This window comes from Vigna umbellata, chromosome 1 (assembly GCF_029865625.1).
Source record: "Vigna umbellata cultivar VRB3 chromosome 1, Vumbellata_1.0, whole genome shotgun sequence".
NCBI lineage: Eukaryota > Viridiplantae > Streptophyta > Magnoliopsida > Fabales > Fabaceae > Vigna > Vigna umbellata.
The window spans coordinates 100,575,624-100,596,752 of NC_142165.1; the positions used below are offsets into that span (position 1 = coordinate 100,575,624).

The following is a 21,129-nucleotide window of genomic DNA, read 5'->3' on the forward strand; positions in this document are numbered from 1 at the left end:
AAGAGTTTGACTCTTTCTTAGTTTTGATAAGGTTTTGGCCCATTTGTCAAGAAAGTAAAAGATGCATTCCCAGTTTGAGTTTTCTTAAGTTCATACTATGTGCAGAACAGAACTGAAGATGAATTTCATGGTTTAAATTGCATAATGGGAAGGTGTTTTACAGAAAGAAGAAAGATCTATAAACTTTTCATGTCTTCCAACCATATAACTTAAAAAGAACTAAAGGAACAAGCCAGGACAAGCAAAAACAGAAGAGAGAGAAAGATTGAAAAAAAAAATGGAAGGACATGAAGGTTGAAGAATCATGTTACCTTCTACTTATAAATGTTTTTTATGATAATAATCAAAGGAAAGAAAAATAAAATCAAACTCTTAAATATACTCAAATTGTACAAACAAACCAATTTTATTTCTAGCCACTTGAGTAAGACACATTTACAAATATTGTTTATGAATTAAAATATAATTTTAATACGAATCTTACATATATTAAAAATGTTTAAAAATATTGATAGTTATCTGTGATCTAAAAATAATATTTTTACTTATAATTAAATATTGTAACCAATTTTTATTGAACATGCTTCAAGAGAGGGTAATATCAATGTAGAATATTTTTAGCTACGTAGTCAAAGAGATTAGCTATAAGGTAATTAATGAAATATTATTCACTTTATTTTTTTAATAAAGCATTGATTATGTAAAGTATAAAAAAAAATTGTGCATTATATTTAACCTTTCACTTAATATCTCATTTCACACAGTAAGAAAATTATGTATACAATTAATATGTTTACAGTGCTCTTCATATAAATTTTTCAAATATAGTGTTTCATCTTAATATGAGGAATTAAATGTATGTATATAATTATTTACACACTCTCATTAGCTTTGAGTCTCTCACGGATGAGTCCTCTCATTTACAATATTCTCTGTCTCATGTAGCACACCATTATAACGTATGAAAATGACAACCGAACAAAACAACTAAGCTGGCTTATTTTTAAAAGGAAAAAAAATACATTTATTATTTCAAACTTTATTTCTTCACATCACATCCATCAATCACATAATATACTTTAATTTAAACATTTTTCATTAATACATTGACTATATTTTTAAAAGTCTAGTCTATTAAATAGACCAAAATAATTTGCATATATTATATTATCTCTGCTCACATTAAGTTATATATAAAGAATTAAGATTCTCTTAGGTAAATTTTTATTGTGTAAGATACAATTCTTTTTGACACCAAAATTTAAATACATCGATTCTTACTGACTAGATTTCTTCTTCTATATGATTTTGATATATACTAATAAAATTAGAATAATCTCAAGGATGAAATCACCTATCAATACATGTCCTAAAAGCATTTAACATAGTTTATTTTGTTCTCTTTAAAAATAACCACAATTATAAATCATAAAGAAAAAGTAAAGGACAGTGAAAAATAATATAAAATGGGTGTAAAAAATATTATGGTGTGAAAGTACTTTGTCCTTATTATATTACTTCAAATGTAAATATTTAGTGAGAGTATGTGTTTGATTGTTTGATGTGAAATCAACAAATGAGATAAAAATTTGAAAACCTTAATTTACTTTATTGCAGTGTGTGTTACTCTCCCAACCATGATTGTGTGGAAAAATGAATTTGAACGTGTAAACTACTTCAGACATTCCACTCTCAGAACCGGCTAAAATCCGTCAATTTCCATCAACTTTATTTCTTCTCCACATTGGAAGCAAGTGGACAACTTCCTCTGGAAAGATGAATTTCATTGCTTCCGAACGTCTTTGGTGGGGGACCGTAATAAAAGTCGGTCAACTTCTGAAATCAACGGAGAATTGTTAAGTAATCCCTGTAATAATGCTTTGTTTCAGTTTGATAAGCTAGAAGAGTTTTGTTTGAGTTTCCGAATCCTATGGCCTTCGTAACCGTTGTATTCTCACTGCTATGCATGTTATTTGCAAAAAAAGGTGAGAGCATCATAAAGCCAGGGTCTACGCTCTGTGCTACTGAATTTGGGAATAATAGTTCATGGGTATCACCTTCTGGCCACTTTGCTTTTGGCTTTTACCCTCAAGGTAATGGCTTTGCTGTGGGTATATGGCTGCTTGGTGGTGATAGTCCACCCCAAAAAACTGTTGTGTGGACTTCTAACCGTGACAGCCGCCCACTCCCCTCAAATTCAACGTTGAACATCACCACCACCGGTCTGCGGCTTTTCCCAAGTGAGAGAGAAAGTCTTGCTCTCATTTCAACTGTTAATACAACTTCAGCATCTATGCTTGATTCTGGCAACTTTGTGCTCTATAGCAATGACAGCACTATTGTTTGGCAAAGCTTTGATCATCCAACTGACACCTTACTAGGAGGTCAGAATTTAACTGCAGGCGACCGACTGGTTTCCAGTGTGTCCGAAAAAGACTACTCGAGTGGAGCTTTCTTTATGGTCATGCAATTTGATGGAAACCTCGTTGCTTATCCAAAGAACAGCGGAGCATCTGGCTCTGATGCTTACTGGGCTTCAAACACTTTTGTGAACCCAGATCTCGGGCTTGATGCCACAGGCTCTCTTTGCATTGGGATTTCGTGTTTGAACGAAAATTTTAGCCCTGGAAACAAATCACACAACACAAGTTCAATCTACCGAGCAACACTTGTTGCAGACGGGAACTTTATACTGTATGAGCACCAATTTGAGGACAGCAGTGGCTCTACAAATGTCCGAGTACTGTGGAATACCTCGATTGGGAAATGTCAAATCAAGGGGTTTTGTGGGTTTAACAGTTATTGCTCAAACGCAACAGGCGATGCGGTGTGTGAGTGTTTGCCTGGTTTCGTCCCCTCCAACAGCAGTGGTAACGCGTCTCGGGACTGCATACTGGCCTATGCACTAGATGGTTGCCGAAGCAGTGAAGCCCGAAACCAAATGATTTTGTATAATATTACTCAGTTGGAACATGTGTCTTGGTTAGAAACTCCATATTCTGTCGTACCGATGAAGGAGAAAGAGTGCGAAAAGTCTTTGCTGGATGATTGCGATTGCGTGGCAGTGTTATATTCGAATGGCAACTGCGAAAAATACGGACTCCCGCTAACATATGGCAGATGGCTTCAGAACATATCCGTCGTTGCACTCTTCAAGAATGCTTCAGGAATCGTCCAAAATCCAATTCCAAGCAACTTCTTTCCGAAGCCTAAATCCAAGGTGGTTACGGATAACAAGAACAGGCTGATAATGGTTCTGGCCTTTACTTTGGGTTCCATTTCATTCTTATCTTTGATATTTTCCGTGTCCATTTTCTTCACTTACAAGCGGAAGGTGCATAAATATACAACGTTGTCTGCAAGTGAGAACCTGGGATTTACTGGAGAATGTTCTCTGCGTTCGTTTTCTTTCGATGAACTTGTCAAATCCACTGGAAGCTTCACGGAAGAGATAGGGAGAGGATCATTTGGAGCGGTTTACAGAGGCGAAACAGGTGACGACAGCCAAAGTATCGCTGTCAAGAGATTGGAGAGAGTTGCTGCCAGTGACTGGGAGAGGGAATTCCGGAATGAGATTACTTCTATTTCTCGAACACATCACAGGAATTTGGTTAAGCTCATTGGTTTTTGCATCGATGGAGCTAGGAGTCTCCTTGTTTACGAATACGTAAGAAACGGGTCTCTGGGAAGTCTTCTCTTCAATGATGAGAAACAAATATCCTGGAGAGACAGACTAAAAATCGCATTGGATGTTGCTAGAGGAATCCTTTACCTACACGACGAGTGTGAGGTCCGCATCATCCATTGCAATATAAATCCTCGAAATATACTAATGGATGAAGCGTGGACTGCAAAGATCTCTGATTTTGGATTTGCAAGACTACAGAAGTCTGAGCATTCAAGAATGAGAAAAGAGGATGATGGGACAAGCAAGTACTTGGCACCTGAATGGCAGAAGGAAGCACCGGTATCGGTAAAATTTGACATTTACAGTTTTGGGATGGTGCTTCTGGAGATCGTGTGCCGAAGACGCAGCATAGAAATGAATGTTTCCTCAGAAGAGGAGATAGTTCTTTCAAGCTGGGTATATAAATGTTTTGCAGAAGGGCAATTAAACAGGCTTGTTAAGGAGGATGAAAGTGTTGAGTGGAAGATAATGGAAAGAATGGTGAAGGTGGGGTTGTGGTGTGTGCAAGACACTCCTTCTGTTCGTCCCTTGATAAAGAATGTAATCTTGATGTTGGAAGGATTGAAAGATATTCCAATTCCTCCCTCTCCAGCCCACCCTCTTCATTAAATATTTCTAGGAACATCTTGTATTACTGTATTACTGTAGTTTCATTTTCATCTTGAGTTCTTCTTTGTGGTTCAATTATATCAAAACCCGCTTCTCTACTCGCCAGTTGCCACCTTCAGAGTTCATGAAATAAAAGACCTTCATTTTCGTAGTGGGTCTGAATAGGTTTTATGAGAGACTTCATCACTATATTTATTTAAATGCAATCATGAATAGAAGTTTATAAATGAATTATAACATCACACCTTAGTTTTAGCGAGTTAACTTTTAAACTTGTAAGAATCAAAAGTTATATAAATAAATATATTTAAACTATGAAGTTTCGAAAGCGGCAAAATTTCAAGCTTTGGTTGGTAAAACAAAAATATCTCTACAAAAATTAATTTTTTTTTTCAAGTAATCAAAATTACGTAGTCAATTAAAAGTTAATTGAGAGAGATTATAATTAACACTCGTACAATTTTATATACGATAGAAAAACTATGGCACAAATTCACCTCGTCTCTCACATGGTCTTGACCATTATCGTCATAACTTATTAGGAAATAGAGAATTTTTTTTTTCTTCAGTATTTTGTTCTTTTGTTTACTTGGTCACCGAAAGACTTGACCATAAGAAGTCCTGGAGTGTTCATTCTCTTAAGATGTTATTTGTTTTTGGTAGGGACAGGCCGACATTGATTTGATAAAATGACCGAGAAAAGCAAGTCTTGGGAGACCAATTTGCTTAAATTTGAACCAGGCAAATGCAGTGAAATAGAAAATAGCGATATTGCTTCTGGTTTCTCAGACTGAAATCATCAAATTCTAATGGACATCATTGCCGTGATAATAACTTGCCTGTTGCTCATGTCTGTGGGGACAAGAGTTGAAACGTATCAGATACCACTCGGAGCAACACTTACTGCACAGAGTACTACTACTTCTTTCTGGCTTTCTCCTTCTGCTCAATTTGCATTTGGTTTTTATCCACTAGAACAAGGTGGTGACTTTGTCGTTGCAATTTGGCTGGTTAGCGGGGAGAACAAGACAGTGGTATGGACTGCACAACGGAACGATCCTCCGGTAACCTCAGGTGCAAAGCTACAACTAAACATGGACGGTAAACTCGTACTAACAGACAACCAACGTGAAGAGAAGGTTATTGCAGCTAATTTCAGTGCAAAAGCTGCCTCTGCCTCCGTGCTCGATTCTGGAAACTTTGTGCTCCACAACAGTAAAAACGACATCATATGGCAGAGTTTCGATTACCCAACAGATACTTTGTTAGGTGGTCAATCTCTTCCAAACGGACATCAACTGGTGTGCAATTCATCACAGAACAACCATTCCAGTGGACGGTTTCGTCTCAAGATGCAGGATGACGGAAATCTTGTTTTGTATCCAGTGGACACAAGTGACACAGGAAATGATGCTTACTGGGCCTCTGATACTAGTTTTGCTTTGAATCTCCGTGAGCAATATCAGTACCCTCTCGTCGAAAATGGTACTCTGCGGATTCTGAATGAAAGCAGTCATGGGAGGACTAAGGTGATTCTAAGTGTAATCAATAATTCATCTTTAGCTAACGATGGAAACCGGATCATCTATCGTGCAACCCTGAATTATGATGGGATATTTCATCTGTATGCGCATTTTAAGAATGGCAGTACCCAAAATTTGGCAAAATGGCCGGATGTTAAAAGCATGTGTTCAGTAAAAGGTTTTTGTGGATTCAACAGCTACTGCACATTAGATGACGCTCAACCATTATGCTCTTGTCTTTCGGGTTTTATCTCCATACATCCAAACGACTCCACTCTGGGCTGCAAAAGGAGCTTTCTGAAAGAAGATTGTTGGGGGAAGAAAGACAGCGCAACCTCGTATGAGATGAAGTCGGAGGAGAATATTGTGTGGGTGGATTTTCCTTATTTAAAGGCTGAAATGTCACAAGAAGAATGCTCCGCTGCTTGCTTGGCTGATTGCAATTGTGAGGCTGCATTTTACGACGGTGTAAGCTGCATGAAACAAAGGCTGCCTTTGAGATATCTCAGACGGCAATTAAGCGATTACAGAACCTCAGTGTTACTGTGGAAAGTGGGAGACAGCCTCAGCAATCGGACGGAAAACGATTATCCTGTGCCTGTTCCTGAACCACCACCAATCAAGGCAACAAGTAATAAAGCAACGGTGCATATTATTATCATTACATCCGTATTTTCGCTGCTTTTATGTTCAACCATTGTCATATCCAGCCACTACACGTACAAGATTCGGATTTTGAAGTATAAAAGATTGATGGAAACTGGGAACTTGGGTCTGAATGAAGAGGTGACTTTGAGAAGGTTTTCATACAGCGAACTCAAAAGAGCAACAAATAATTTCAAGATAGAACTGGGAAAAGGGTCTTTTGGAGCAGTTTACAGGGGGGCGTTGGACAAAGGTAAGAGGTTGATTGCAGTGAAGAGACTGGAGAAGTTAGTGGAAGAAGGAGAAAAGGAATTCCAAGCAGAAATGAGAGCCATTGGAAAAACCCGTCACAGGAATCTAGTTCGTTTGTTGGGGTTCTGTGCAGAGGGTTCTAAAAGGCTTCTGGTGTATGAATACATGTCCAATGGCTCCCTTGGAAACCTTATCTTCGTGGGTGAAAGTCAGAGACGTCCAGAGTGGGATGAGAGAGTAAGAATAGCGGTGGAGATTGCTAGAGGGATAATGTATCTCCATGAAGAGTGTGAGGCACCAATCATTCATTGTGACATAAAGCCTCAAAACATCTTGGTGGATGAGTTCTGGACTGCCAAAATATCCGATTTTGGGCTTGCAAAACTTCTCATGCCCGATCAAACCAGAACCATGACAGGGGCCAGAGGAACAAGAGGGTACTTGGCCCCTGAATGGAACAAGAATGTCCCAATATCTGTCAAGACTGATGTTTATAGCTACGGAATAATGCTGTTGGAAATTTTATGTTGCAGAAGAAACATCGAAGTTCGTGTCCCTGAACCTGAGGCGGTTAGTCTCTGCTCCTGGGCTTATAACTGTTTTGTTGCAGGAAAACTCAATAAGCTTTTTCCTTGGGAAGTGGTGGATGACAAAACTGCCGTGGAAAATATGGTTAAAGTGGCACTTTGGTGTATCCAAGATGAACCTTTTCTTCGCCCAACAATGAAGAGCGTCGTATTGATGTTAGAAGGGGTCACCGACATAGCAATTCCTCCTTGTCCCGCTTCCAATTCTACTTGAATTTTCTCTGTTAAGAAATGTCGCAGTGTTCATGGATCATATGCTTTTCAGTTTATTTGTTTGTCTTCTGTTACGTGCGGTTGTCTTGTTAGGCTTATTTTATGGTGCTGTTAAGGTAGCAAGACAGAAGCTGAACTAGTAATTTCCCATGTTAATTTCTGTTCAAGCAGCAAATATATAGGTTTGTTTGATGCTTTTGTCCAATAAAGAAATGTTTGATTATGTAGTGGGTTTATCTTTAATTTTTCTTTATGAGACAGTAGTTTTGGAGGAAAATTTTCATCTTAATGTAATTTTATTTTTAAATCACGGCTTTAAAAAAAAGGATGTTTCATTACACGATTTTGACCCTTTATATAACTTTCTTTTAAGTCTTTATGTTTATAGTTTCTTCTCATTGAAGTTATACCATACACCCTTCTCCTACAGCTGAACCCCATAACACAAACACGACGGTTATACCGTGTATCCCATTAAGTATTTTGTACTGTCAAATAAACCATTAAACTATCATATCCCCGAACCACTAATGAAAAAAATCCGTGTTTTAAGAACCAGACTAGACTATCGTTATCAAAGAGATGTTCTATTCATGGATTCTGAATAGAGACTAGAGAGTTGTTCTGTTTGAGTGTGTAAACGGGAGATTCTAAACGTCTACACGTTTTTTAACGTAGATATTCACCTCTACGTGAATTCGCATTTAGCACAGTAGACGTCGAAGTAACTTAATTTGCTTATTTGTCTTTTTCAATTTTCGACGTAAATTTAAAACACGCTCAATGATTCACGATTGCATGAAATTACCATTAATCCTATACCATTAGCACCATTAAGTTTTTCTATAACGCCAATTTCTGATTGCAGCTTAGAGCGTCATCTACTATTGCCAAGTAGAAAAAATAGAGGTGAATACAGGGTTTTAGTAAATCTGATCTCCAAATGCATCCTTATATAAACCAGATACGGAATGTATAATTACATTACTACAGAATACGAATGTCAGCAAAATGTCAAAACATAACTTCTTTAAATTCCAGAGGTTTTATTATATGGAACCTATAATTCTATAAAATTAATTCCATCTTTACATTTAGCATCTTACATCCGTGTTAGTTCTAAGGCAGCATAACAGAGGCATCCGATTTAAAAGGAAAAAAAAAGTGATCAGAAAATAGTCATCCCACTAGTTTGTTAACGTAACCCAGCAGGTTACTTGGCTGCTTGTTCAAGAACCGGAATTTTCTTCCATGTTTCTTCTGAACCACTTATCTTCAACGGTGGCAATGAAAACATGCTAACAGTTGAGCTTCCACTTCTAATTTCCTGCAAAACATGCAAAGCTGATACTGTACTCTTCATATATAGGCTCTCCATGTACTCGATCTCAGCTAATTCCTTGGGAATCAGCAAACCACCATCACTCTTGGTAGTGGTTGAAGTTGAAGGATCACAACCTTCAGCTTGGGGCGTTGTCTCACCAGAAACTGGAGGAGGATCATTCTCAGGGAAAAGACGGTCCAACATTGTTTCACACTCCTTTACAAGCTTGTAGAGCAAGTCAGTGGTAAAGAAAGGTTGTTGCAAGACCTTCTGAATGAAGGGCAAGCGGATGAGAGCACCAGTTCTCTTGTCATACTTCTTCAGTATTTTCACTAACCCTGTGGAATGAAAATTGAGGCAATTATTAGATACCTCGAATGGAACAATTGATTTAAAGAAACAAATATCATAAGTATCACATTCTTCAATTTATGCTAAGATAACGAACTGCGGGCTGATCATAGAAGCGCATATCTTTAGAGCTAGTTAGATCTAAAGCTGACACTGGTTTCCAGCTAAAAAATGCAGAGTAAAGATACAATTATCACAGAAAATCTGTCTGAAAACCACATATTGTTCATATTCCATGTGCCTTTTTGGCATTTTCAAATCAGAATCACTCTCGAGTGGCAAGAAAAAAAAGAGTGAAACTCCCTGATCGTTTATGCTTTAAGATGATGTGACCTTTGCGTACTTTGCAACGGGAATATTTATTAAATCAGCATCATATTTAATTAAAACATGACACACTATTCTTGAATTGGCTTGCTTACAAAGTAGATAGAAGAATAGTAAGCCTGATCATAGGGTTACAAAATAAAAGGGCCAGATGTCCAATTTCAGAAACATGAACATGTTCAAAGTAGATTATTTATTCCAAGAAAAAACATATGCTTTGTCCTACCAACTTGGCCAAGGAATTTTGAGGAGCAATGGACAATATGTATGGGAAACGAATCATATTCCATCCCATCCTTTGTACTTATATAAGTGCCTATAAGTCTAAAAATAACTATTTTCGGAGCAATGGACAACTTGTATTGGAAATGAATCCTATTCCGTCTTATTACTTGATTTTTCACACAGTACTTAGAAGTTCCGTAACGCTACGAAGAACTTGGGCAAAGTTTTAAAATGTAAAGAATCCAGATTTCAATAACAATAAAGAAAAATAAGCAAATATAACAATACATATGAAAGTTAAAAGTACCTGTATAGTTCAGGGCACTGTAGTTTTCCAGCAAGACCATCTCTCCATGGAAATCCACAATTTCCTTGCGGATTTTCATCATCTCTTCACTAAAATCCTTAACTTTGACCACCCTATCTTGTAACTCCTGTATATTTCAACGATAACAAACATTAGAGCTTCCGGTTATCTAACTGTTTTATCATATAAATCACCGTGCACCAGCCCAAATAAAAATTAAAAGGTCATACAGAATATGGTGCAGAAGAAAAACAAGACAAATTAGCATTGCCAAACTGCAATAAGAATCTTCACCATATTGCCTAATCAAAACCCCTAATTTCTTTTAATCTCAACGTCATCCATCCATGTTCACAGCTTGTGAATCTACAAGTTTCTTCACTAATTAATATTAAACTCCATAATGACAAAACCAAATGCTAACAGAATTCCGAGAAAAATATCAAAATTTGTTCCAAAGCCAATAATAATGTCAAACTCCTCCAGGCAAAAACTAAAAAGCAAAAAAAAAAATCCTGGAAGTTTAGTATTTAGCTATTTAGCATTGAATAGAAAAAAAAACTAAGAAATCCAAAAAAGAAACAGATCTTCCACGCAACAGCCAAAGAGGAGAGGAGACGGAAAGAGAGGAATCAAGGAGAGTACCTTGAGTCTGATAATGTACTCTTCCTCCTTCTCAACGAAGAAGGTGTTGAATTTGTCGAGTTCACTCTCGAGCAAGTTGCGGAAGTCGGACTCCTCCTTGGACATGTCGGCGGAAGTGGCTGCAGAATCAGACTTGTGGCGTTTTCCGGGGCGGTCATCGGCGGCAGCAGGAGGGTCAAATTGTTTAAGCTTCTTCTTAAGCTCCTTGTAGGAGAGGAACTTGTCGCGCCACTCCGGCAGGGTTTTCTCGATCTGGCTGCTGAGACTCTTTCCGAATTTCATGGCTTTCTGTTAGGAAAACGTTGGAAAGAGGAATTTAATTTTGGTAAGGAGAAAGGAAGCGAGGAGAGGAAATAGAGGACGAAGCGGTGATAGATATAACGGTTGGAGGGAGGAATATTCGAGGGTATTGTTGGAATATCCGTAAAAACAGTATATTTGGGGTTTTATTCCTTTCTTTCTCTTCAAACTTACCACACTACTTCTACGTTGTACTGTAGTGTACTGTGCAGCTTGTTCGGTGTATGGGAAGGAAGGAGAGAGGAGTGATTTTTGTCATGTGTTGTCGCCCTCTGCTACCTACCAACCTCTGCATTTGGATTTTCTTTCTTTTTCAAAAACTCAAAGTTAGATTAACTCCACTTATATTCATGTAATTGTAATCTTCTGCCCTCGACCTCTTTGCAGTTTGTAATCATTAAAATACACTGGATTTTGTAATCATTAAAATATACATTCAATTTAAATATGGAAAATGACACTTGAACAACTATTTTTGACAACATTTAGACACGCGCACACGTGTCAAAATCTGAATGGTCCAGTTGGAAAAATTAAATGAAAATGGACCACTCAGATTTTGACACGTGTGCGCGTGTCTAAATGTTGTCAAAAATGGTTGTTCAAGTATCATTTTCCTTTAAATATTTCCACAATTTGTAGTTACAGTACTTAAAAATATATTATTGCTCAAATAAATCGTTAAACTATCGAAAAAGTAATTTTCTTGTTGAAAGACGACCGAAGCATCAGTAAAATAGATACAGATTTTTGTAAAGGAAAAAAAAGGTAATGAAGAAAGAACTATTAAGTAAATGAAAAGTAATAAGTTTCTTGACAAAAAGAATTACGACAGAAAACAAAATTCACTTTGGCTTCTGGTTATGAAGGAGTCGTAGCACGTTAAAAGAGGACTACTAAATTTAAAATAGTCATTTTTATAGAAAAATTAAAATAATTTTTACTTTTAATTTCTAATATTTATCACTTTTCTTTAGACATATATTTTCTAACTTTTCCTTATGTTATTTCTAGAATTACTTCACATACCTTTTGTTAATTTTTTTTTTAACCATAACTCACCTAAAACAAACTTAACTCGGTTAAACAAAAGTAAGGACGTAAGTCTTTTATTTTCTTTAATTTTCAAGTCTTTTTAACCTTTTAATTTCTGACATGTAATTCATGTATTAAAAATCACAACAGATCAATCGGATAAGATAATATTTACTCCCAATCTAACTCGCTAAAAAAACTTAATCTGTAACTCATAGATAATCGCAAATATTATAAAATATATATTTTATATTTTTAAAATAAAATTTAAATAAATTACAAAAAATACATAAAATTTAATATAAAATATAAATTAAAATTTAATTTTAATTAAATTTAACCTAATAAAATATAAATTAATTTTATTTTAAATTAAGTTAAATATAAATTAAATTATTTTTTTTTATTTTTTACGTATCCGTGACTTGGATAATATAATATGTGCATCCGACCCTTTTATAAGTAGGTATTAAAATACTCACTACTCGCAACTCACATGTACTAAATACCTGCAGGTACCAACTACTTGTCACTTATTTTATCTGCAGATATTTGCGGGCATAGATTTTTTTGTTATCCCTAATTAGTATAAGTGTGTGAGATAATATATGGTAACCAAGACTCGAGTTAAGTCAAATTGACTTGAGTCCAAATTGAGTCAAGTTGGGACAAGTCTACATTTAGTTGGACCAAGGTGGGTCAAAGTTCATTTGATTCAAAATCAACCCATATTTAATCAAGTTAGGCTAGAGTTAGCTTAAGTGTCACCCATTAAGACCAAGTCAAGTATCGCCCCTTCAAGACCAAGTTAGACGATCAAGAACAGGTCGGGCACATCCCAATTAAGACCAACTTGAGTTAGGTCCAAGCCAAAGCGAGTAAGCTTAGGCCCAAGTCAAGTTGAGTCGATCCCAATTTAGGTTGATGTGATTCATCCAATCCTAGGTTAAAGGGAGTAGGCCCCTACTTATATTAAGGCGAGTTAACCCCTATCCAAAACAATTTAAGTCAAATTGAGCCCAAGTCTAACACAAATAGGTCTAGGTTGAATTTAAGGTCAGTCTATTAGAGCCAAGGTCCATCTATCCAAGTCAAACCCAAGTTGAACGAAGTTGATCTAGCACAAGTCAAGCCGAGTTAATCCATACTCAAATTGAGCCAAGTTTATTTATACCTTAGTCATTCATAATTCAATCAAGATTGGATTGAGCATAGTTCATCAACCATATGTCAAGCCCTCCTGATCATAACTATGCCAAGTAAAGCGCAAGTTGAGTTAAATTAGCTCAAGCCTAGGAAAAGTTGAGTTGCCTAGACAAAGGCCAAACCAAGTTGGCTTATGCCTTGTTTGAGTCTAGTTAGCCTGAGTCCAAATCAAACCAAGTCAGATCAATCTAGTTTATGTCAAGTTCACAGGAGATTAATAGTTTTGATCAAATTGATCTAAGTCAAGTTGAGTATGTTTTCAACCAATACATCATCGATTAAAAACCATGTCAACTCATATTAGATTTAATATAATTGGACAAGTGAATTTAATATAAATTTAATAAAATTTAAATTAGATTGAAAATTTTAAATCAATATGATCTAGTTAAAATGTAATTCAGTTTTAAATCTAATTTATTTTGTTGGTTTGAATTCAATTTAGAATGAGTTTTAAAAAATTCAATCTATCATCAAATTCAATATAATGTTATTTTCACGAGGATTAGGGATTTTAACTAAGTACTTGTTGTTTACATATAATAGTAACATGTTATTTTCATGAGGATTAGGTATTATGTTGTTTACAATAATAGTAATAAGTTGACGAGCAACATTTAACCAAAATTGTTGGGTATGATCTTGATCAATAAATATCATAATATACTATATTTTGGTCATATTTTTAAATTGAGTAAAATTTCTTGTGTATTCCTTATACAGAGAATATTGAATATGAAATAAAGAAAAACTTTATAATGAATAACACAACGTATTAATCTCATTACATAAATATTTGATAAATTATAACTTTTATTACAAAAATAAATTTTAAATTTTATTCAATATTTCAAAAACAACATAATAAAATAAAATTTATATTCATTAATGTAATACAATTTAGTTATGTAAGGGCCTGTAAAATTAATAAAGGGGCTTTGGACCTTATATGGGACAGCCAGGTCCACCTTAGCAGGAGTTTTTCTCCAGTTTTTCACTCTGCCAACTTTTTTCTTCTCTCTCTAAAAACTCATCTTCTAAATATTGCTCTGCCTTCTCTCTAAAATATCACCCAGTTGAACCGTTCAATTTTTGAATAGGTGATGCTCAAACGTTCACCGCGTCAAGGGCTCCATAACGAACCGAACGGGTTCTTGTTCCAACCGGTAAGTCACTTTCCACCTAGTGCATTGCTATTTTATTGAATGCATGCCACTATAAGTGTTCTACTTCAAATTTGTGGTAATTTCTAGCCTATAAAGCTAATTCTATCACCATTGGGTGATTTATGGGTGTCTTTGAATTTTGCTGTGAGGAATACTGTTTAGATCATCCTGTCAAGTAAACTGTGAAGTTTTCCAGGTAAGGGGAGCTAATTATTTTTGTATGAATTTATTTTATACAAATATATGCAGGTTGAATGTTGAACTGGTGTGTTCTTGTGAAGTTGTTCTACGATGCTAATTTTTATTGGATAATTATAACTAAGACGGTGGAATTGTGCTTAAATAATTTATGCTTTGGAGTTGAACTGGTACATGTGGCAATTATGTTTGTAACTGTCTATGTTGAAATTAATCTGTTTTGGTTGAAATTTTTCTAGTTGGAGGGTTTGGAAGTAAGGGCTCTGTGATAGCATATATATGGGGAGGTACTGTTTAAGGTTACTGTAAGGGGAATGGTGATATATATAATTGGGTATTTGATGTCTAGAACAGTGTAGGACAATTGTAATAACTTAGATAATTAAATCATAACTTGTTAAAAGCCTTTCTTTATTGGTAGGATAGAAGGGACTTAAAAACCTGAGTTGGCACATCCCTGATCATAGAGCAATCCTGGCCTGGTCCAGTACGTTGTGACTAGTCATATGTGCTAGCGCCGAAGGTGAGTCTGATGCGTTCAGACATCTGAACCCTCTCCGGTGACCAATTGGGAGAAAGTAAGATCTCTACTATGATGAAAATTAGACAAGTAATTTACCAAATAAGAACCATAATATATATATATATATATATATATATATATATATATATATATATATATGTATACATATACATATATATATATATATGTATATATGTGTACATATATATATATATGTGTATATGTACACACATATATATATATATATATACACATATATATATATGTATACATATACATATATATATATGTACATATACATATATATATATATATATATATATATATGTGTACATATATACACATATATATATATATGTGTACATATATACATATATGTATATATATACATATATATATGTATATATATATATATGTATATATATATATATATGTATATATATATGTATATATATATATATATATATATGTATATATATGTATATATATACATATATATATATATGAACGTAAACTAGTGCATGGAGGGGATCTCACTCATTTTTCTTCTTCTGTTTGGATTGATTGATGTTGTTTGACTGCCAGGATATATGTATGGTGTTGTTGAGTGGTTGTAAAGCATATGAATGTGAACTACAATGATGTAATTAAGTATGAAGTGGACATCTCAGGGTGAGATGATTGAAAGTGATGTGTGGGGTGTTGTGGTTGTTCTGTATAACTGTATGGAGCTTTGAACTGGTATGTCTATTCCTACACTCGAAGCATTGTTCATGCTCAAATAAAGGAGAGCAATGTAAGTGGTGAGAGTAGAGGGAGGTTCTCGTCTATAGTCTTAGAGTTTAGACATAGACAGATGGGGGATTTACCTTGCATAGTGTTGGGGAGTGTCAGCTGAACTACGCAAGTGCAAAGACGATCAATAGTTCGACAGTTATACCAATCCGGATGAGTCGTGTGAGTCATGGTTTAAAGTGGTATGCCTTGATTGTTCTTTATATGTAACTAAACACTAGCTCACCCTTGTTTCTTTGTTGTGTGCTGCTTATGTATGTTTTCCTTTGCGATGATCATCCACTTGGATGAGAGTAGATGTTATTGAGGAGGTTCCTTGGGAGCAAGAGTTGGAGGATGACGATGATGCAGTATAGTATTTTTAGGATTTCTAAATTTAAGTTGGTGTTATTTTGAAGTACTCTAAACTGTTTAAGTTTTAAATTATGTCCTTTTGTGGATGACTGTAATATCAGTTACTGAACTACTATTCTATTATGACTGTTCTCTTTATTGAAATGTAGACACCTAAGTTATATAATTGTGGTTATTATATATTTGGGATGTCAACAGTTACATATTTATCAATACATAATCATAACGTTAAAAACTTAGACATCCAGTTAAAAGAATAGATGAATCCAATAATAAATATAAGAACAGTTCCATCAAATATGACTACAATAAGCCAAAAAAAAAATGCTCTCACAGTATATTAGTATGTGAAATGAAATAGTCCTGTATAAAGAAAAAAAATAGTAAATTAAAATTATTTTCTAGAAATAGTAAATGAAAGTAGACATTTGGTGAGGATGAAGAAAAGGAGAGAGAGAACAGAAGAGAAAGTCGACCTTCTGTTTTAAGAATTAATGACTAATGGTATAATTCCAACCCATTTGGAATATCCTCTCGGAACTGACGCATGGATATTTTTTTAGTTGTCCAAGTTTTCTTGGGTTGCTTTGCTTCCATTACAAAAAAAGGTAAAAGCAAAATTGAAAAATATTTTAAAAAGTTTGAATAATTATTATAATGCATTTCTTTATATATTAATAGAAATATTTTGTATTTTTTTATCAGTATTTTAAAAAGTATATTAGTTTCAGCTATAAAATGAAGGTATACGTGTTTTTCCGACTTCCATCCAACTTTATGGCCACGTGTCTCTTATGGATTGGCTGACTGAGAAAGTCCGCATAGTTGAATGGATATTATTGGAGTGTGTACTTGTTTTGTAAAATAAATTGCATCACATTTATTTACTTGTGTGACCATTTTACGGAAAGTGGGAAAATGGATTATATAATTACGATCATAGTAATAATTACTCAAATTACTATTACAAAGAAGGAGAAGAGAAAAGAAAAAAAATTAATTTAAATAATATTAAATTTATTTTTTTCTCAAATTAAACTTGTGTTAGTCATGTACAAAAATCAATATTAATATTTTTGAAAAGTATTTTTTTATAAAGACAATAGTATTAGATAAAAGTAAATTAATTAAAGTTTATATTTTTATAAGTATATTTAAGTTTGAAGCTTTAATAACTATAACATTAAGATAAGAATCTATTAAATTTATAAATTCTAATATTTTTAATATTATACAACAAAGTGTTGAAGAAAATGTATATCTATTTTTAATATCTACAATATAAATAATTTAAAACCCTTTATATGTATATAAATATAATATGAGTGGAGATAAAAGAAAAGCTTTAGCATATTCCTTTCTAAGAACCTTTATTCTCCAATGGAAGGCTTCAATTAAAGCTGTGCCTCCACCTTTTTCTCTATCTTATCTCTTATTCTTTTTTATTAATTAATCTCATCTCACTCTAACCTTCTTTTTTTCACTCCTAACTTTTATAAATTCAAATTATTACTAGTTTTTTTTTTCTCATATGATTTATCTTATGTTTTGAAAGTAAAACAAGTTATTTTTTAATACAAAATAAAAATATACTGCTTGAACTAAAGATAAAAATAAAACTTTTTTCTTACATTTTCTTGATGAGTAATTTTTTAAAAAATATTTTCAATATATTTTTTACTCATATATATATATATATATATATATATATATATATATATATATATATATATTAGTATAAGATGAGTATTTATTGAAAAAAATATATACAAGAGAAACGATCGGATAGCAGAAAAGTTAATTGGTTGTATAACAAGTTGACCTATTAGCTTGCATTTAATTTGGTGGAATCAAGAGCCATCTTTAACTCTGGTAGGTAGCGCAGGCTATTCACTTACCTGTTTTATTATTATTTTTTACATGTGAAAAATGTTAAATTTAATTTATTAAAATTTTAAAAAAATTATAAGATAAAGAATTATAATATTTATACGGTTTGAAATATGTAAATATACAGTATGTTTTTAGTTTAAATTACAAATACTTACAAATTAAAATTGCTAATTGTGATTAAGAATTTCAATATCCAACTAACAATTTTCTCAATTCATTTTATTAGAGGTATTAATGAGTCAAGACTTAAAAAATATTTTTAAATAGACTCATACTAAATATTACAATCATCATATAAATATTTTATTAAAAATAAAAAATAATAAATAAAAAATAAAAGAAAGATAAGAAAAATCATACATGTTATAAATAAATTAATAACTTAAGTAAAAATATAGATAAACTCATGAGTTTTCTTTACGAGAAATATTTTATAATTTAAAATCTATATATCTTTAAAACTCATTTTTATAAATCATTGCTTTATAAAATTTAATATTAGTTTTCTTATAAATGACTTTTCAACTTCAATAAAATATATTCAATATGTTATATATATATATATATATATATATATATATATATATTAAAAATACTATCAAATTTAATGGATCAATACACTATCTAAACTTATTAATATGCAATGTAGTAAGTTGGATTAATCTCGAATTATTTCAAACGTTTTGTAAGTCCGCTCTAGTTTCTTTACAAAAATTTTATTATTGTATTAGTCATACAGTTTAAATGTTTTTTATTATTTATATAACAATTTCAAATTATACACATAAGAATCTACAACACATTGAAATGTTGTTGCTGATGATCTTCCACTCCAATAACATCGATTCTTTGAATAATCTGATGATTGAGGATAATTGTTTCCCCTTTTTAATATAACTACAAAATATCTTCTAAAATAATACTGTAGACCTTTTTGGATTCCAAAAAATATGTAAAAACCTTTTATAAACTCTTGTAGATTTAACTCTTTTATCAAACGATGCATATCTTTCTTTTAGTTTATCATTTTTTTTCCTCTTCTTTCAAAACAATGAAACATGAATTTTAAAAGAAATATTAATTAAAGATATTATTGTGTTAAAATATATTTAAAAAAGTTGCCCTTTTTTAAGTGAATTATAATATAATCATAATATTTCTCTTCGCGTGTGAAGTGCAAGAGAGTATACTTGCTTACAGCGGTATTGTTTGGGCCTGAACAGCTTCTTACGGGCCCGCTGTTTTTATCAGGTTGATATCAATCACACTGACACAACCTTTTCCCCTCTTTCGCACCATCTTCCCTTTTTCTTAATAATAGCTATTCTCGTGCAAATTATTTATAAAAAAGTACATCGCATGTTTCAATTATAATTTTTTACACAATAAAAATTATTTATCGTAATAACACCTTTCCTGTAAAGTAATTTTCATAATGTAATTTTTATATTATCAAACTAATTTTTGTAATATATTGTACCATATGACCGGACGGTCAGGAAAATAAATTGGTCGATCGAGACGGTCGGCCTCAAAAGCATAAATGATTAATGATTAAGGAGATTAAGGTAAATCACGTTTAAAGGTACTGGACCAGGATTGAGCTGAGATTAAAAGATCGCTAATCTTAGGCCCATGTTCGAAAATTATAAATGTAAGTCAAAGGTAACTGGTAGGTAGAGACAATTACTGTGCGTTTATTAATGTTATTGTCGTATTAGATAACCTCGAAACAACTGTATTAGCTTGGGTAATTTTTATTTTCCATATGGCTTCCATATTATAAAAATGAATTGAATATTTATACTCATAAGTTGAGAGGAAATTTACTTGTAAAGTATTTTTTAACAATCGGGTAAGAAAGTTTATAGTAGCATCAAACAACATAACAAAACTAATTTACAGTTTATAATCAATAATTTTATTTGTGTATAATTAGTTTAACTATTTATCATCTTGGACATCTTACTAGCGTGGTATTTTATGTTACTTACAAATAAAAAATTAAATAGACGAAAAAGAAGTTTGGAAAATAATGTTAGAAAATATTCTGTATAATTGTTATCGAAACTACCTATTGTGTTGGTTATATATTGGAGAGTGCTTTTAAAACTTTTCCAAATTAACAAAATGTTCCGAAGTTATGAAAACAATGAATTTGTCTCAATAGAATATTAAGAAAATAAAATTAAGAAAAAAAATCGTTCCTTTGGTAGAGAAAAGACACAAAATAGTAAGAAAGTTTGCAATAACAATTAGAATTGAGCCTAAAAGAATAGACTCCATCATTTATACTTTTTTCTTAAGTATCAGAAAATTATCTTTAGTAAACAAATGAAAAAGGGAATTAAGTCTAGCAATTAAGTTCTATATGGTAAGACCTTTTTTAGCATACACATAATATAAAAATACTTAAAAGAACATTTGTTTCAAGTTATTTTAGTCCTACATGACTTCACAATTATTATTAAAATAAAATAAAAACAATTATCCTCTATCACTATGTATTTATGATTAATTATTACAATTGCATAACACACATGATTTATTTATATATTTTCCCTTTCTTTTAGAAATCTAATAGTATTTATAATTTCTAAAGTATTACAGACATTATCATCATAATTTTATTCAATTATATTTTTAACTAACACTATATATAAAGAGGGGGCGACGATGGCAGGAAACGAGTTATATGGACAAAAGTTAATTACATAAAATAGTGTGTTTATGTGAAAGAATGAGAAGTAAAAAAGATTATAATAAAATTTTGAAAAAACCTTTTTGGTCTTATTTTAGTGTGTTAATTATAATAAGAGATAAATATATTATTATCTTAATTATTTATTATTATTGTGAAGTATTTCTATCCTATCTTTTATTTATTAATTTTATAATTATTTTTCCCATATTTATTTTTGGTTATTCTATAATTAAATATTCTAAAAAAGGTAACATTAACT

General features: G+C 32.6%; 3 protein-coding genes across 3 annotated transcripts; 2 read left to right on the forward strand and 1 right to left on the reverse strand.

Moving 5' to 3' along the window:
• Positions 1 to 1,681: 1,681 nt before the first annotated feature.
• On the forward strand, positions 1,682 to 4,395 carry LOC124822587 (G-type lectin S-receptor-like serine/threonine-protein kinase LECRK1). The gene has a single exon (XM_047294606.2). It carries the CDS (start codon positions 1,931 to 1,933, stop codon positions 4,295 to 4,297), a length of 2,367 nt encoding a protein of 788 aa, XP_047150562.2. The 5' UTR covers positions 1,682 to 1,930; the 3' UTR covers positions 4,298 to 4,395.
• Positions 4,396 to 4,941: 546 nt separating this feature from the next.
• Positions 4,942 to 7,740, forward strand: LOC124822584 (G-type lectin S-receptor-like serine/threonine-protein kinase LECRK1). The gene has a single exon (XM_047294604.2). The coding sequence runs from the start codon at positions 5,107 to 5,109 to the stop codon at positions 7,516 to 7,518; it is 2,412 nt and encodes an 803-aa protein (XP_047150560.1). The 5' UTR covers positions 4,942 to 5,106; the 3' UTR covers positions 7,519 to 7,740.
• Positions 7,741 to 8,450: 710 nt separating this feature from the next.
• On the reverse strand, positions 8,451 to 11,250 carry LOC124822586 (SPX domain-containing protein 1-like). Its single transcript, XM_047294605.2, has 3 exons — positions 10,697 to 11,250; positions 10,052 to 10,178; positions 8,451 to 9,179 (listed from the first exon to the last, which is right to left on the reverse strand). Exons 1-3 carry the CDS (start codon positions 10,976 to 10,978, stop codon positions 8,731 to 8,733), a joined length of 858 nt encoding a protein of 285 aa, XP_047150561.2. The 5' UTR covers positions 10,979 to 11,250; the 3' UTR covers positions 8,451 to 8,730.
• Positions 11,251 to 21,129: the final 9,879 nt, after the last annotated feature.